At 42.5% G+C, this 17683-nt stretch overlaps 1 protein-coding gene across 7 annotated transcripts in view; it reads left to right on the top strand.

The window, feature by feature from the left end:
- The window catches only part of LOC309364402 (uncharacterized protein), a 30132-nt gene extending 12519 nt beyond the window's left edge, over positions 1-17613 (top strand). For 5 of the 7 annotated variants that reach the window (XM_081901614.1, XM_081901615.1, XM_081901612.1 and 2 more), the window contains 6 exons: positions 2489-2615; positions 3715-3828; positions 4316-4459; positions 5260-5361; positions 7615-7704; positions 14639-17613. In XM_081901614.1, coding sequence (XP_081757740.1) covers positions 2489-2615; positions 3715-3828; positions 4316-4459; positions 5260-5361; positions 7615-7704; positions 14639-16593 — 2532 coding nt within the window. In that variant the 3' untranslated portion in view covers positions 16594-17613. The remainder of the gene's footprint in view (positions 1-2488; positions 2616-3714; positions 3829-4315; positions 4460-5259; positions 5362-7614; positions 7705-14638) is intronic. The other 2 variants (XM_081901610.1, XM_081901611.1) reach the window with 2 other exon arrangements.
- The last annotated feature ends 70 nt before the right edge of the window (positions 17614-17683 follow it).

Here is a 17683-nt window from a genome sequence, read left to right as displayed (position 1 = left end):
AATCAAGTCTATTGCTCAAGATCTCAGCAAAGGGTTGTTCGTTTTCTGGGAGCTGGAGATCATGTAACAGAAGTTTGAACTACGAGCTGGAAAGAAAAGCCCCAATTTAAATCTCAGGATAAAGTAAAGGTAAAGGGACCCCTGACCATTAGTTCCAGTCACAGACGACTCTGGGGTTGAGGTGCTCATCTCGCTTTATTTTCCGAGGGAGCCGGCGTACAGCTTCCGGGTCATGTGGCCGGCATGACTTAGCTGCTTCTGGTGAACCAGAGCAGCGCATGGAAACGCCGTTTACCTTCCCGCCAGAGCGGTACCTATTTATCTACTTGCACTTTGATGTGCTTTCGAACTGCTAGGTGGGCAGGAGCAGGGACCGAGCAACAGGAGCTCACCCCGTCGCTGGGATTCGAACCGCCAACCTTCTGATCGGCAAGTGCTAGGCTCTGTGGTTAAACCCACAGCGCCACCCGCGTCCCAAAAATCTCAGGATAGGGCTGAGCTAAATGTGATTTGGGCAGTTCATAGACTGATTCTTGTGCTGAATTTTGGGGTGTGGGAATAGCAGCCATGCCAAATAAAGGGCTGTGGTGCAGAGGGAGGGGGTTTCAATATGTTTGGTATGTTTCTGCCCTGAGGGTAACTTTGGGAGGCAGGGTGATATTAGGACAATGACATTAAGGAGTTAATCCCACCTTCCCCCAGCACTGCCATCCCGATCCAGATTGGCAGTGCAGGCAACAACACTCATTTTTTAAATTGTAGGAGACCCAGTTGTAGGTCTGCCATGCTGATATCTACTTGAATGCTCAGTGGCCTCAAAAACAACCCACGGTCTGTCTTCTTCTTAAGCTTAGTTTACAGGGTGGTTGTGAGGATTACAGAGGAAATGGGTGAAACCAAACTAAGTCAATCTGGAGGGTAGAAGTCAGTGAATTCATTCATCTATCAGCCAGTCTCCTGTGAGTGTGACTAACAATGGATACTGGCCATTGGACATAGATTGCCTGGCTGTTTTTATTTAGGCAATTTATAAGCTGCCCTTCTGCACAAGGACTTTCAGCGTGGTGTACAGTTGAAAGAGGGACGCGGGTGGCGCTGTGGGTTAAACCACAGAGCCTAGGACTTGCTGATGAGAAGGTCGGCAATTCGAATCCTCGCAACAGGGTGAACTCCCATTGCTCGGTCCCTGCTCCTGCCAACCTAGCAGTTCGAAAGCACGTCAAAGTGCAAGTAGATAAATAGGTACCACTCTGGCGGGAAGGTAAACGGCGTTTCCGTGCGCTGCTCTGGTTTGCCAGAAGCAGCTTAGTCATGCTGGCCACATGACCCGGGAGCTGTACGCAGGCTCCCTCGGCCAATAAAGCGAGATGAGCGCCACAACCCCAGACTCGGCCACAACTGGACCTAATGGTCAGGGGTCCCTTTACCTTTTCCTTACAGTTCAAGGCAGAAGTGACAAAAGTCACAAAAACCAAGCAACACTTGTTGCTTCCAGACAACCTATTTAGTAAGCATGCCTCCTGATCTGTTTGCAAGATTAGACGACGTGGGCTATTTAATGAGCATTTGCACATTTATGGGGAGCTTTGATGCTGCTGCATCAAAGCAAGTGCTATCCCACACTTTCCTGTATTTTCCCCATCTTTTTCCTTATTACAAAACATCTGTTCTTTTGGGGGAAGCCAGGTCTTTGTGCAGGAGCCGCCAATCAACTATAATTGGGCAATCTGAATTTACCAGTACCTTGGAAGTTGAACGGAATTCGTTCTGGAAGTCTATTCGACTTCCAAAACGTTCGGAAAACAAAGTGTGGCTTCTGATTGGCTGCAGGAAACTCCTGCAGCCAATCGGAAGCCACTGAAGCCATGCCGGAAGTTCGGATTCTGAAAATCATTCAAAAACCGGAACACTCACTTCTGGCTTTTGAGCTGATTTGTTCCAGATCCAAGGTACAACTGTATATGATTGGATCCTATGCACAAATAGCAGCTGCCCAGAATAAGGTTACCAGATGTCCCTGTTTCCCGGGGACAGTCCCCGGATGAATGAATTTTATTATTTCAGTCACAGACCAATATCAAGGAAGTCATAAAACACAATAGAGATACATTTGAATTTGCAATTAGGTATAACAGGATATAACAGGGACAATACAGATATAGCAACAGTTACAAATATATAAAAATATATAAATTAAAACTTAAGTCACTAACATATAACCTAAAATTATCATTTAAAGCCTTAATCATTATGATAGCACAGCTTGTTCCCTACGTTTTATGGCAATCACACCAAATTTGGCTTACAAATCAGTTTCCTGACAAAATCCATCCATTTAGTAGGAAGTTGAAAAGTGTCCCCGGATTCATTGAGAAAAATCTGGTAACCTTAGCCCAGAATCATCCCAAGTCATAGTTATCTGTAGCAACAGGGAACTTCGTATTTGCACCACACTTTCCCTAAATGTTGCTATTTCCTTTCTTTCCAGGGCTGTGTGGCTTTTGAGGACGTGGCTGTGTATTTCACAGAGTGTGAGTGGGCTCTATTGGATACACATGAAAAAGCTTTGTACCGGGACGTCATGCAGGAAAATTATGGGCATGTAGCCTCTTTAGGTAAGCGCCCTTTTTCTCAACCTTTGATAGGAAATGTAATTCTCTTCCCTCCCCTCCACCCCTTTCATTCAGAAATTCATTTCAACGCACACTTCTGACGGTGTGGGACTTGCTCTAGGAGAGAGGTACTCGTATCTTGTAGCATAGAAAGAAAAGTATTATAATGTGTCTGGTATTAGTACTCTGTTAGTTCCTAACACTGAAAAGATATCTTTTGGGGGTGGATGAGCTCTTAGTTGCTTTTTTTTACTTTTACTTTTCTTATTTGCATTTCTTAATGTTTTGAAATTCAATCGAAACAATTTGGGGGGAAAACACATAAAAGATAATCATTAAAATAATAAACTGTAATGGCAAAAATATCCATTAAGATACAGTTCGTTGTCGTGACAACGGCTGCGAGAGTCCTAATAGCACAAGGATAGAAGACTGAAGAAATTCCACCTAAAGAATCATGGCAAGAAAAATTGATGGACTATGCAGAACTGTCAAAACTGACATATAAGCTACGGGACAAGGATAACTGTGACTTTAAAGATGAATGGGAACCCTTTACAAAGTATTTGAAGACGCAACAAAGTGAATTGGACTCCTTGGCAGGTTTTGAATAAACATTCACAAACATTTTATTGACAATAATTAGTTAAATAATTTAAGGATTTATACAACTTTGTAACATACAGAGAACAGCATTCACAGAGAAACCAAAGACTGGAACTGAGGGAAGTTGGGGGGGGGTTGGGGGGTGAGGGAGGAAAATGGGGAAAAAATTAAGGAGGACATGTTTTTAGATAATATGATTTGTTTAAATCTTTAATAAAAATTATACCAAAAAAGGGGGAAAAGATAGTTTGTAAAAAACCATAGAAACTTTAAATACAGGCTCGTTGAGTGAACTTGCCCTGTGCTGACTTCAAATCCTTAATTCCCCACAATTTCTTCTTCTTTATTTTTTCGTCAATTTTTGTATGGAATTATTTGGTAGCCAGAGCAGTCATGCCAAAATTGGTGTTATATGTTCTAAGTGTCATGCTCTGGGCAGAACCATCTTCGAAGGCAGCCCCACATATTACTTGAGATTCTTCTGTTCCCTGGGCAGGTTTTCGAGTTGTCAAACCCAACTTGATCTCCCAGCTTGAGCAAGAGGAAGACCCATGGATCCCAGACCAGCCAATTGTGGAGGAAAAGGAGATCATTTTGGAGCCTGACACAGGTGGGGAAGCTGAGACATCACCCCAATACACATTGAATCCAGTATAAAGGGACCCCTGACCATTAGGGTTGCAGTGCTCATCTCGCTTTATTTTCCGAGGGAGCCAGCATACAGCTTCCGGGTCATGTGGCCAGCATGACTAAGCCGCTTCTGGCGAACCAGAGCAGCGCACGGAAACGCCGTTTACCTTCCCGCTGGAGCGGTACCTATTTATCTACTTGCACTTTGATGTGCTTTCGAACTGCTAGGTTGGCAGGAGCAGGGACTAAGCAATGGGAGCTCAGCCTGTCGCGGGGATTCGAACCGCCGACCTTCTGATCGGCAAGTCCTAGGCTCTGTGGTTTAGACCACAGCGCCACCCGCGTCCCTGAATCCAGTATACATTGGGCTAAACTCTGGAACGCAATTTTGGGATCTGCCCCTGTGTAGAGTGATAAAATGTCCCTCTTAACCATACTCTTTCTCACACATATTTCCTGTGAACCAGAGATTCCTGATGTGATAATAAAGCTGGAAGAAGAAGAAGAAGAAGAAGAAGAAGAAGAAGAAGAAGAAGAAGAAGAAGAGGAAGAGCAGCTTTGGGTTCTGGACCACCAGTGGCAAAAGACCTTCCCAGCTACTGCCAAATCAGGTGAGGGGTGGAAATTAGGATCAAGAGGATGGCCGGACAGCAAATTGCTTTAACATGATACAAATAATAAAGAGGATGCAAGATGAACAAACACCAGTGAAAGTTAGCAGTAATAATAATAATAATACAGTGGTACCTCAGGTTAAGTACTTAATTCGTTCCGGAGGTCCGTACTTAACCTGAAACTGTTCTTAACCTGAAGCACCACTTTAGCTAATGGGGCCTGCCGCTGCCGCCAGAGCACGATTTCTGTTCTCATCCTGAAGCAAAGTTCTTAACCTGAAGCACTATTTCTGGGTTAGCGGCATTTGTAACCTGAAGTGTATGTAACCTGAAGCGTATGTAACCCAAGGTACCACTGTAATAATAGTAATAACCACAATAAGAAACATCCTAAAAAATAATAAAATAGTGAGTGTTAAAAAACAAAAACAAAATCCAGGAGGAGGACCACAAATAGTTATGGTAAGATAGCAATTGCATCCATCCTCCAAAGGCTAAATTGGAAAGTGTTGATGACCTCCTGCTACAGCGTTGAGAATGGGGAAGACGAACTTCCCTAGGCAGCTTACAACCAGATTACAAATCAGGGGAGGGATCTGATAAATCAAATGATAAGTAACTCTTGAACGAAAACTTTGCTTTGCAGCGGGGCTCGACTAGATGACTCTCAGGGTCCCTTCCAACTCTGCAGTTCTGTTCTGATTCTCTAGTTGTGCTCTGCATCTGAGGCCGGCTGTTGGAATATTGCACCTGAACACTTCGTTTTACCTCTCCTTTCCCTGCCCCCTTTGATTCAGGATTTCCCGACCTCGTGATAAAGCAGGAACAGGAAGAGGATCCCTGCGTCCCAGAACACCCAGGAGCGGATGAAAATGTGAATGCTGCTGCAGATCAGTCAGGTGTGGTAACAGTTCTTCTGATCTGGGCTTCACCACCAAGGTTTTAATTTTAAAGGGTTTACGTGGGCATTTCTCCCCAGGGCCCTCGCTCCTTTTCTGCAGGTGCACAAGATAATCGTGGGAACATAATAATAATAATAATAATAATAATAATAATAATAATAATAATAATAATAATAATAAATTTTATTTATATCCCGCCCTCCCCAGCCGAAGCCGGGCTCAGGGCGGTTAACAACAATAAAACAGTACAACAGTACAACACAACACAACACTCTAAAACCATTCATTATAAAATTAATTCAGATGAAACCAATGGCAACCATTGGGCCAGAGCTCCGTGAAGACTGCCGAAGGAGGGAGTCAGGCTGTGCCCTGGCCAAAGGCCTGGTGGAACAGTTCTGTCTTGCAGGCCCTGCGGAAAGATGTCAAGTCCCGCACGGCCCTAGTCTCTTGTGACAGAGCGTTCCACCAGATTGGAGCCACTGCAAGCTTCTCCCTGATCCTAACTCAGATCGGCTCAGTATATTCTCCTCCGACCAGCAGTAGTTCTCTAGGGGCACAGCCTGGGTTCTTTTTCAGACCTATTGGGGATGGCTAGGACTGTACCTGAGAACTTTCTGCATAAAGACTGGGATGGTACAGTCCCTTTCGCACCAGGCCCTGCTGGGTCATAGAATCATAGAATCATAGAGTTGGAAGAGACCACAAGGGCCATGGAGTCCAACCCCCTGCCAAGCAGGAAACACCATCAGAGCACTCCTGACATATGGTTGTCAAGCCTCTGCTTAAAGACCTCCAAAGAAGGAGACTCCACCACACTCCTTGGCAGCAAATTCCACTGTCGAACAGCTCTTACTGTCAGGAAGTTCTTCCTCATGTTTAGGTGGAATCTTCTTTCTCGTAGTTTGGATCCATTGCTCCATGTCCGCTTCTCGGGAGCAGCAGAAAACAACCATTCTCCCTCCTCTATGTGACATCCTTTTATATATTTGAACATGGCTATCATATCACCCCTTAACCTCCTCTTCTCCAGGCTAAACATGCCCAGCTCCCTTAGCCGTTCCTCATAAGGCATCGTTTCCAGGCCTTTGACCATTTTGGTTGCCCTCCTCTGGACACGTTCCAGTTTGTCAGTGTCCTTCTTGAACTGTGGCGCCCAGAACTGGACACAGTACTCCAGGTGAGGTCTGAGCAGAGCAGAATACAGTGGCACTATTACTTCCCCTGATCTAGATGCTATACTCCTATTGATGCAGCCCAGAATTGCATTGGCTTTTTTAGCTGCCGCGTCACACTGTTGGCTCATGTCAAGTTTGTGGTCAACCAAGACTCCTAAATCCTTTTCACATGTACTGCTCTCAAGTCCTTGCAACCTGGGTCCTTGCAACCCGGAACTGTCCAGATGTTTCAGCCCCTTCCAGCACGACTGTCTTGGCCAGAGCTTGGCCTAGGAACCAAACCTGATCTAAAAGCCTTAAAAGTCACGGCCGCCAGACTTTTATGTGCACAAAAATGGAAGGGCACACCATTACTAACAATGGAAGAATGGCTGTTAAAACTGACGGACTTAGCTGAGATGGCAAAGCTGATGCGTTTGATCAGAGAAAAGGCACTTAAAAAAAATAAATTAGAAATTTCAACACAATAATTTTAACAAAAATACATCGTCCACATTGGTGTCCCCCCCTCCATTTTCCTCCCCTCCAAACAAAAAACCCAACCTCCCCCCACCCCCGGACTTCCCTCAACTCCTTTCTCTGGTTTCTCATCACATCTTTCTGTTTGCATGTTATGAAATTGTAAAGATCCTCAAATTATCTATCTATATATTACAATAAAGAGTTTGTGAATGTTTATTCAAAACCTGCCAAAGAGTCCAGTTCATTTTGTTGCTTCTTCCCATTCATCTTTAAAAGGTTCCCATTCATCTTTAAAATCACAGTTATCTTTGTCACGGACAGATGAAGAATAAAAAGTTCTTTATTTTCTATATCTTATTCTTCTATCTTTCTCTTTTACCCTCTTTTCTACTTTTTAAATTTTATTTCTTTTCCTTTCTCTGTTTCTTTCTCTCCCCCACCCCTTTTGTGATTTTATTGTATCTAGATAAAAGTCTTGGTTTGTTTTTTAAAAAGGGAGACGATAATAAGTTTGGTATTTTTCTCTGTAAGCCTTAATAAAATTTATTTTTAAAAAATAAAAGTCTTAAAAAATGATAAAACCTTCTCTGATCTCCTTCCCCCTAAACAGGATTTCCTGGTATAATAATAAAGCTGGAACTGAAAGGAGAGACCTGGGCCCAAGATTTCCAAGAAACTGAGGAAAGGGCAACTGTTTCAGGTGAGGCAAACCACAGTGCCAACAGCAGGAAACAGGAAGAACCTTGGCAGGAAGCTAGTCTCAACTAAAAAGAGGGTGCCTGGGACACTAAGAAAAGGTTTATATTTTTTTTCCAAAATATAGCCCAGCCCCCAAACAAGGTCTGTGGGACAGTGGACCGGCCCCCTGCTGAAAAAGTTTGAGCGAAAGTGACATACCATCCTTGTGTCTTTTCCCTTTTCGGTGCCAGGGCCCTGAGGCAGAGAGGGGAGAAGATCTGCTATGTGGTACCTCAGGTTACAGATGCTTCAGGTTACAGATTCCGCTAACCCAGAAATACTACCTCGGGTTAAGAACTTTGCTTGAGGATGAGAACAGAAATTGCGTGGCGGCGGCAGCAGGAGGCCCCATTAGCTAAAGTGGTACCTCAGGTTAAGAACAGTTTCAGGTTAAGGGACTTCCGGAGGCGGCGCAAAACGGCAATGGCGGTCCTCTTTACTGTGTGAAGAGGGGCTCCGCGAAAAAGGGTCGTCCGCTGCGGCAAAGCGGAGACCCATTAAGACAAACCGTAGGCAGAGCGAGCCTGCGGCCGTGGGACTCGGCGGGTGCCAGAAGCCCCCCCAGAAACGAGGAAGGGACCTCGTAAGAGGCTCCGGAACGTGAACGGGGGAGCGGCGCTGTGAGTTCATCGCTCTTTTCGCGGAAGTGAAGCCGCGCTGCTGTTGCTGATGAGCGTCGACCTTTCTTCTTGAAAATCATCGGAATTGGCTGCAATTTACCCGTGAGTAAGGGGTACTAAAGATTGACTAAAGATTGATTTAAATTCGTTTAATTCGGCTGAAAACGGGAGGCGAGTAACAGGAAGTCCGCCTTCCGGTCCTGCTAATCAGAGCAAAGCAAAGAGCCCGATGTGGGCTGAAGCGCTCAAAAGAGACTTTGAAATTAGTATGAAGGGGCATTAACAGACTGTGTTCTTCTAGAAATTAAAAAGATTGAAGGAGTAAATCTGTTGGTTCATTGCGCTAAGGAATCTTCCCCCTATTGTGAAGTGACGTGGAATTGAAGGGGATAACCGAGCTATCGGACTGCCAGTGTTGCAAAGGAGTACTGTCAGGCTGCTGAAACTTTTTCTTAAGTACAAATTGTTGCATTGATGGATACACTATCGCTTTAATACTGATATTGGAACCTTTCCGTTACCTTGTGGCACTATTTTGAAACAGAACTATCTGAAAGCCTCCTTTTTGAACTTGGGGACTATAAAAGTTGAAATAGGAACTTTGATGGTGGAAAAGAAACTTTCTTTCTTATGAAAGCCCCCCCTAGTGGATTTGCGGAGGCATAGAGGTCTGGGAACTGTACCTTATTGGGATTTTTTGTGGTTTAATTGTTTACATTCTGGACTTGCCTTTCTCATGGATTGAAAGACTATTTGACCTTGAACAGAGGCAGCTGGGGAATGAGTGGCCCAGGGAAAACAAGAGCATCTAAAGCTAAGGAAGCTTTAGCTGAGGAAGCTAAAGAAAAGAAAAAAGATAAGAGAGCTGGGCAGCTTGTTCAAACAACGTTGATTCATCAACGCAGATCCTCGGTACCGACTGTGCTGACGGCGCAGGAGGAAGAAGTTGAAACGCTTGCAACAGAAGATATGGCAACTGGAGGAACTGATCCAGTCTTGAAACAAATTTTGGAACAACTGGCACTTTTGAATAAGAAGGTGGACGATCAGTCATCTAAAATTGATAGAGCTACATCTACTATCAGTAAGTTAACAGATCAGGTTTCCCAGCATACTCAGGCCATTGAGAAACTGCAAGGAGCTACGGCGGAGAACTACAAATTAGCTGCGGAAGCCAATCAAAAAGCTGAGCAAGCGTGCAAAAAGGTGGAGGAGATCAAAGGGGAAGTAAGACCTCTGAAAAGACAGGTAGGAGAACAGCAAGCCTACCTGTCAATGGTGGAACTGAAAAGTAAGGAATGTAATCTTAGGCTGAGGGCCGTCCCAGAGCTGGAGCAGGGTAACCTAGAGGAATTTTTGACGCAGTTATTTTCTAAATTTTGGGGGGTTGAGGAAGATAAAGACTTCAAAATTGTGACGGCCTTCAGATTGGGAAGATCGGTTAAGAAAGACAAGTCCAGAGACTGTTTGGTTTGTTTGAGAACAAAAGAGGAAAGAGACAAGATACTAGGCCAACATTTTAAAAAATCTCTGGAAGTTGAAGGCAAAAGGGCAGAAATTTATAGAGACATTCCTAAATATCTGTTGGACCTTAGAGCCTCATATACAGACTTGGCCAAATTGTTAAGGTACAACGCAATCCCTTACAGGTGGGAATTTCCTCAAGGCCTATCATTTACTTATAAAGGAAAGAAGGTAAGAATTAAAACACCAGAGGACCACCAGAAGTTCCTACACGACAACGAGGAGGACCTCCAAAAGAGAGCTGCAGATTCTTGGCCTCCACCACCGGGATCACCACCAAGACCCGTACCATCTGGAGGCGGACCGGCACCACAGCCTTCGGGAACGGAGGACAAATTAGATACCCAACTGTGATATCTAAGAAGTAGACCAGGATGTCTCTACAGCTTCTTAGCTGGAACATAAATGGCGGGAATTCTCCAGAAAAACGGAGAAAAGTATTTCATATTTTGAAAAAAGAACAATTGGACATTATTTGCCTGCAAGAAACACATGTGACAAGACTCCACAGAAAAGTGTTAATTAACAAAAGGCTAGGCCAAGAATTTATCTCATCGGACAAAGTTAAGAAAAGAGGAGTGGTGATATATGCAAAGGAGAACTTGTCACCAAAATTCGTATTCAAAGATGAACAGGGTAGAATTTTGGCAATTGAAATTCAGACACAAGGAGAAAAGTTTTTAATTCTAGGAATATACGCCCCAAATGATGGAAAATCGGAATTTTTCAAGAAGCTGCATGAGACTATGCTGGACTATTTGGATTACAACAACATTATCATGTTGGGAGATATGAACGGCGTCGCCTCAGTGAATATGGATAAGTCGCAAAGTGCTAATATAACGAAAGACGGCAGACTACCAAAAACCTTTTTCGAAATGACTGACAATTTGGATTTGATTGATATATGGAGGATCAAGAACCCTCTAGGGAAAGAAGGAACTTTCTTTTCTGAGGCCCACATGACATGGACGCGAATCGACCAAATATGGATAACTAGAGGGCTGGCACCTAAGACCAGAAAAGTGGAAATCTGCCCAAAAACCTGCTCCGACCACAACGCTTTGAGAATGGAATTGAGATTAAATACAACCGGATCTTTCAGATGGAGAATGAACGACGCTTTGTTAAGAGATCAGGAGATTGTTAAGAAGGCCCAAAAAGTTTTAAAGGACTATTTTGAAATAAACTTAAAGACAAATGTGGAAAAAAGAACAATCTGGGACGCAAGTAAAGCAGTTATGAGAGGGTTTCTAATACAGCAGAACACGATTAAAAAAAGGCTCTGGAATGAAAAGAAGGAGAAGATTTTGGAGAAAATAAGAGAAGGAGAGAAAAAACTGAGATCCAGGCCTAAATCAAAGGAAGTATTGAGAGAAGTGAAATTTTTCCAGGCACAATATTCGAAACTGATAAATCAAGAGGTGGAATGGAAAATTAAACAAATGAAACAAAGATCCTTTGAATCTGCTAATAAGTGCGGGAAGTTGTTGGCTTGGCAGTTGAAAAAGAGACAAAAGCTTAACACTGTTACAAACCTAGAGATTGAAGGGAGAATGGTTCAGAAACCCGAGGAAATTAGAAAGTGTTTCCAGAGATATTTCAAAGAACTTTATTCACAAAGGCCACAAAAAGGCTCGGAGGTGGACCAATTTGTCACAACTAATGGATTACAAAAAATACCCCAGGATATGAGAGCAACCCTGAACTGTAATATTACAATCCAAGAAATTGAATGCGCCATTCAGAACCTCCAACTGGGCAAGTCTCCGGGACCTGATGGACTTACTTCCAAATATTATAAGGCATTGAAGGACTCATTGATACAACCATTGTTGGAAGTTTGCAACCAGATTATGGAGGGGAGGAAGGCACCGGAAACGTGGAAAGAAGCTTTCATCACGTTGATACCAAAATCAAAAACTGAAAAAACTCAACTTAAAAACTACCGTCCTATCTCACTCCTAAATGTGGATTACAAAATTTTTGCAGACATTTTGGCAAGCAGGTTTAAGAAAGTATTAAACGAAGTGATTCATAAGGACCAAGCAGGCTTTCTCCCTGGCAGACATTTATTTGACAACACAAGAAACATCATTGACATTTTGGAATTTTTACAGACTAACTCAAATACAAGAGCGGTGTTGATCTTTATTGATGCGGAGAAAGCCTTTGACAACATTTCTTGGATGTTTATGAAGAAAAATTTGGAAAGGATGGGAGTAGGGCGGGGGTTTGAAAATGGAATAGAAGCAATTTATTCAGAACAAAAAGCTAAATTGATAGTAAACAACGTGGTGACAGAGGAGTTCAAAATTGAAAAAGGGACACGACAGGGGTGCCCTCTATCTCCTCTGCTGTTTATTTCAGTCCTGGAGGTGCTATTGAACATGATTAGAAAAGACCGGTTGGCACAGGGAATTGTGGTCGGAGAGAAACAATATAAACTGAAAGCATTTGCAGATGACTTGGTATTAACATTACAGGAGCCAGCCTCTAGTACTAAAAGAGCGTTAGAATTAATTTCTGACTTTGGTCGGGTGGCGGGATTCAAGCTGAATAAACAAAAAACTAAAGTTTTAGCAAAAAACTTGACAACTACTGAAATAGAGGAGTTCAGAAAAGAAACAGAACTAAATGTGGTTAAAAAAGTAAAGTACTTAGGGGTGTACCTGACCTCCAAAAATTTGAATTTGTTTAAGGACAATTATGAGAAATGTTGGTCAGAGATCAAGAGAGACTTGGAAACATGGTCAAGACTGAAACTTTCCTTGTTGGGCAGAATAGCTGCTATAAAGATGAATGTATTGCCGAAAATGCTATTTTTGTTTCAGGCCCTCCAGATCGTGGATAAGGTGGAATGTTTTGGAAAATGGCAGAGGGATATGTCTAAATTTGTCTGGCAGGGCAAAAAGCCCCGAATAAAGTTTAAAATACTAACAGATGCAAAAGAAAGAGGGGGGTTTGCCCTGCCGGACTTGAAGTTATATTATGAATCTGCAGCCCTCTGCTGGTTGAAGGATTGGATTTTGTTGGAGAACACCGATGTCCTTGACCTGGAGGGATTTGATAATGCTTTTGGGTGGCATGCATATTTGTGGTATGACAAGGTTAAAGTTCATAAATTGTTCAAAAACCATATTGTCAGAAGGGCAATTTTTATGGTCTGGTCAAAATATAAAGACTTATTGGAGAGTAAAACTCCGAGGTGGCTCTCACCGATGGAGGCCAAAGCACGTAAAAGACTCAATATGGAGGCCCACTGGCCTAAATATTGGGAAATAATTGAAAAAATTGGAGATAAATGGAGGTTGCAGAGTATGGAAAAGTTAAAAAACAAGGTGCGAGATTGGTTGCATTATGCCCAAATTCAGGAAGTTTTTAAAGCGGACAAAAAAGTGGGATTTCAGGAGGAAAAATCGAAACTAGAGACAGAGTTGCTTGAGCCAAAATCTAAGCTAATTTCGAGAATGTACAACTTGCTGCTTAAATGGAATACACAGGATGAGATTGTTAAATCCTCCATGATAAAGTGGGCGCAGGACTTGGGGCATAACATTATGTTTGAAGACTGGGAAAGGTTATGGAACACCGGAATGAAATTCACGGCATGTAGTGCCTTGAAGGAAAATATTATGAAAATGACATACCGGTGGTACATGACCCCAGTCAAGCTTGCAAAGATATATCACCTGTCTGATAATAAATGTTGGAAATGTAAAGAAGAGGAAGGGACATTTCTACACCTCTGGTGGACCTGCCCGAAGGTGAAGGCCTTCTGGGAGATGATACATAATGAACTAAAAAAGGTGCTTAGATTTACCGTACCCAAGAAACCGGAGGCCTTCCTCCTGGGCATGGTAGACCAGAGGGTGGCCAAGAAAGATAGAACTTTCTTTATGTACGCTACTACAGCAGCAAGGATCTTGATGGCAAAGCACTGGAAGACACAAAACCTACCCACACTGGAAGAATGGCAGACGCAGTTGATGGACTATATGGAACTGGCTGAAATGACTGGCAGAATTCGAGACTCGGGAGAAGAAGAAACGGAGGAAGTTTGGGAAAAATTTAAGGACTATTTGAAAAAGCATTATAAGTTGTATGAATGTTAAAAAATGCTCCTTTCTAGGAAAGTACAGCTTCAGTATCGGTAAATTTTTGAATTGGTAAATAAGGTACAACAAGACAGAAGTGGTGTAATGAAATAATTTTATTGTGTTGAAACTAAAAATTAATGGATCTGGATTGAAATGTTTAGAGACCAGATATCACGATAAAATGGAAGATATATTATTATGTTTAAAATAAGTTAACAAATTGCTGAGGTTTTGGATTTACAGAGAATGCAGTGATCGGAAGATGGGGGGAGTCCATTAGATTTATGGAAACATGTATTTGCAATTTGAATTTTGAATATTACAAACCTAATAAAAATTATATTAAAAAAAAAAGAAAAAAAAAAGAACAGTTTCAGGTTAAGAATGGACCTCCGGAACGAATTAAGTTCTTAACCTGAGGTACCACTGTATAAGTAAACAAGGGAGGTGTTTATGGTGAGTTCCGGTACCTCTTTTTCTATAAAAATAGCCCTGGTCTGGTTGTCCCTTATGGAAGCCAAATTAAATATCTTTATCAAGTAAACAAAACAGTGAATTGCCACACGTTTTGGTTGATGACTTCTTTCCTCAGGAGACAAACTAAGGCAATAGATCTCTTACTGCTATCACAATTCTCTGTTTATCCGAACAGGCAATGGGTACATGAAGGAGGAAGGCCTCTTCCCACCGGAAAGAACTCATCAAGTGGCAACGGATGAGACACTCTTGGGAACTGCCAAGGAGGGAATCTTCCGGTATCCAAAGAAGGCCGAGGTCTCTGTGCAAGAAGGCCAAGCAGAGAGGCACCAAGGAAATGCCTCTGGAAAGAGAGCGGGAAAGACTTTATCTCACGGGGGAAGTGGCGTCAATGAAACCAAACTCCAGAAGAGAATCCATAAGTCTGGGAGAATGCTTAAAAAAGGAGAGGAACCATATAAATACCTAGATGACGATAAGAGATCTGGTTGGAGATATTACCTGATGACCCATGGGAAGAGCCACGCAGGAGAGAAACTATATACATGCTTAGTCTGTGGGAAAAGATTCTTTCGGAGATCACATCTTATTAGACACAAGCTAAATCATACAGGGGAGAAACCATATACGTGTTCAGTCTGCGGGAAAAGCTTCAATCAAAGATCCCATCTTATTAGCCATGAAAGGACCCATACAGGGGAAAAACCGTACCCGTGCTCTGTCTGTGGTAAAAACCTGAGTCGTAAGGCACTCCTTATAAGACATGAGAGAATTCATACGGGAGAGAAGCCTTACAAGTGCTCTGAGTGTGGTAAAAGCTTCTGTCAGAGCTCTGGGCTTGTTGCGCACAAGATCACCCACACAGGAGAGAAACCATATGCGTGTTCAGTCTGTGGGAAAAGCTTTAGTCGCAAAGCAAGCCTTATCAGACATGAGAGAATTCATATGGGAGAGAAACCATATACATGTCCAGTCTGTGGTAAAAACTTCAGCCAGTGCTCCGGCCTCCTTCAGCATGAAAGAATACATACAGGAGAGATCCCGTATAAGTGTTCTATCTGCGGGAAAAGTTTCAGTCGTAAAGACTGCCTTCTGGGACACAAGGGAACCCATACGGGAGAAAAACCATATTCGTGCTCTATCTGTGGGAAAAGCTTCAATTGGAAAAGTTACCTGGCTGTCCATGAAAGAAGCCATAATGAAGAAAAGTCGTATATATGTGCAATCTGTGGGAAAAGCTTCAACCAAAGATCCAATCTTCTTAGCCATGAAAAAACTCATACACAAGAAAAAACGTACACGTGTTCTATCTGTGGTAAAAGCTTCATTCACAAAGTAAGCCTTATTAGACATGAACGAGTCCATACTGGAGAGACACCCTATAAATGTTCGGTATGTGGGAAAGGTTGTAGCGGGAGAACTAATCTTATTTCACACGAAAGAACTCACACGGAAGAAAGGCCTTATGCCTGCTCGTTCTGTGGTAAAAGTTTCAAGCAAAGATCCAACCTCACGAGCCACGAAAGAATTCACACTGGAGAAACTCCCTTTATGTGCTCAGTCTGTGGTAAAAGCTTCAGCTGTAAAGCAAATCTTCTTGGACACATGAGAACGCACACAGGGGAGAAACCGTATTCGTGCTCAGTTTGTGGGAAAAGCTTTGGTAACAAATCACAAGTGGTCATACACGAGAGGATTCATACGGGGGAAAAACCATACACCTGCTCAGTCTGCGGTAAAAGATTCAAACACAGAACGAGCTACACCGAACACCAAAAAATCCACACGCAGGAGAAACCGTACACATGCTCAGTCTGTAGCAGAAGCTTCAGTCGTAAGGAGCACCTGATTATTCATGGGAGAATCCACACCGGAGAGAAGCCATATTCATGCTCAGTCTGTGAGAAGAGTTTCAAGCAAAAGTCGAGCCTTACTTCACATGAGAGAAGCCACACAGGAGAGAAACCACATACATGCTCAGTCTGCGGTAAAAGTTTCAATCGACGATCAAACCTTATTCATCATGAGAGAATTCACACGGGAGAAAAACCACACCAATGCACCGTCTGTGATAAAAGTTTCCGGAGTAAAGCATACCTGAGGAGACATGAGAAAATCCATGCGAGATAAGGCAATCCATATGGGAGGTGGGGCGGCGATATGGGGAGTGAAAATTGAAGTTGGTAAAAGATGGTTAAATAGAAAGAAATTATATATATATGTAACTCTAAACCACAGTTTGGCACTATAGGAATGAGTCTGCGTGGCCGGCAAAAAGCTTTCTGAAAATTACACTTCTGGTTTTGTTTGTTTTTTTACTGTCCACAGTTACTTGATTTGTCCAAGGCCAGAACTGTTAGCTCTTAACTATGTTTTTTAGGGAGATATGCCAAGATCGTAAACCACAGTTTGGTCAGCTTATTTCCCTGAACCAGTTAAGATTAACCACAGTTTACTTAGGTTCAGGTTTCACCTTGGCTGAAAATGGAAGGAAAGCTTCCCAGATTCTCCTTGTGGTTGCTCTGGAGGAGAGGAGTGGGGGAAGCAGCGAGCCCCAAAGTTTGTGCACGGAACACTAAACTATAGTTTGGCATTATGTGTGACACAGGCCAATGAATATAAGAGCTCCAGTTGTGGCAAAAATATCAGTCGCATCCTGTCTCTTTGGCAACAACTTGGAGCATTAGCTCTGGAGCAAATACAAAAAAAGTCAAGGTTTGCAACAAATCTCATAACCGTATCTCACGTTCCATAAATAAAAAGCAAATATTAGGACAAAGTATTAAGAGGAAAAATCAGGATGCAGACAAAGGCATATGCTGAAATGATATATACCATATTAAATAATGAAATTTCCCCCAAAGAGATCTGTAGTACTGTGCCTACAGTGTAATTGTATATACATTTCAGGACTGATAATATTTGTGGTCCATGAACTGTTTCAGTTCTGTAACAGCAAAACTTCTATTTGATGTATGTACTCTTCTAATAACAAATCCTGCTTCTTAACACTGAATTCTTGAAGCTTTTTATTTTAGCTATAAAATATTCTGATGTATGGTTTATAAAACAGCATTGTTTTGTTTTACTTTGACTAAATCTGTCTTGGAGTCTCTTATGTAACTTATTAAATAAAGTGTTTGACACTTATGTATTTTGTGATCTAGCCACTGTGAAACCTGCATAGATTCATAGAATTGTAGAGTTGGAAGGGACCTCA

Source organism: Podarcis melisellensis (genome assembly GCF_964234715.1).
Source record: "Podarcis melisellensis genome assembly, chromosome: 2".
Classification (NCBI taxonomy): Eukaryota; Metazoa; Chordata; class Lepidosauria; order Squamata; family Lacertidae; genus Podarcis; species Podarcis melisellensis.
This window is presented reverse-complemented; position numbering and strand designations above follow the sequence as displayed.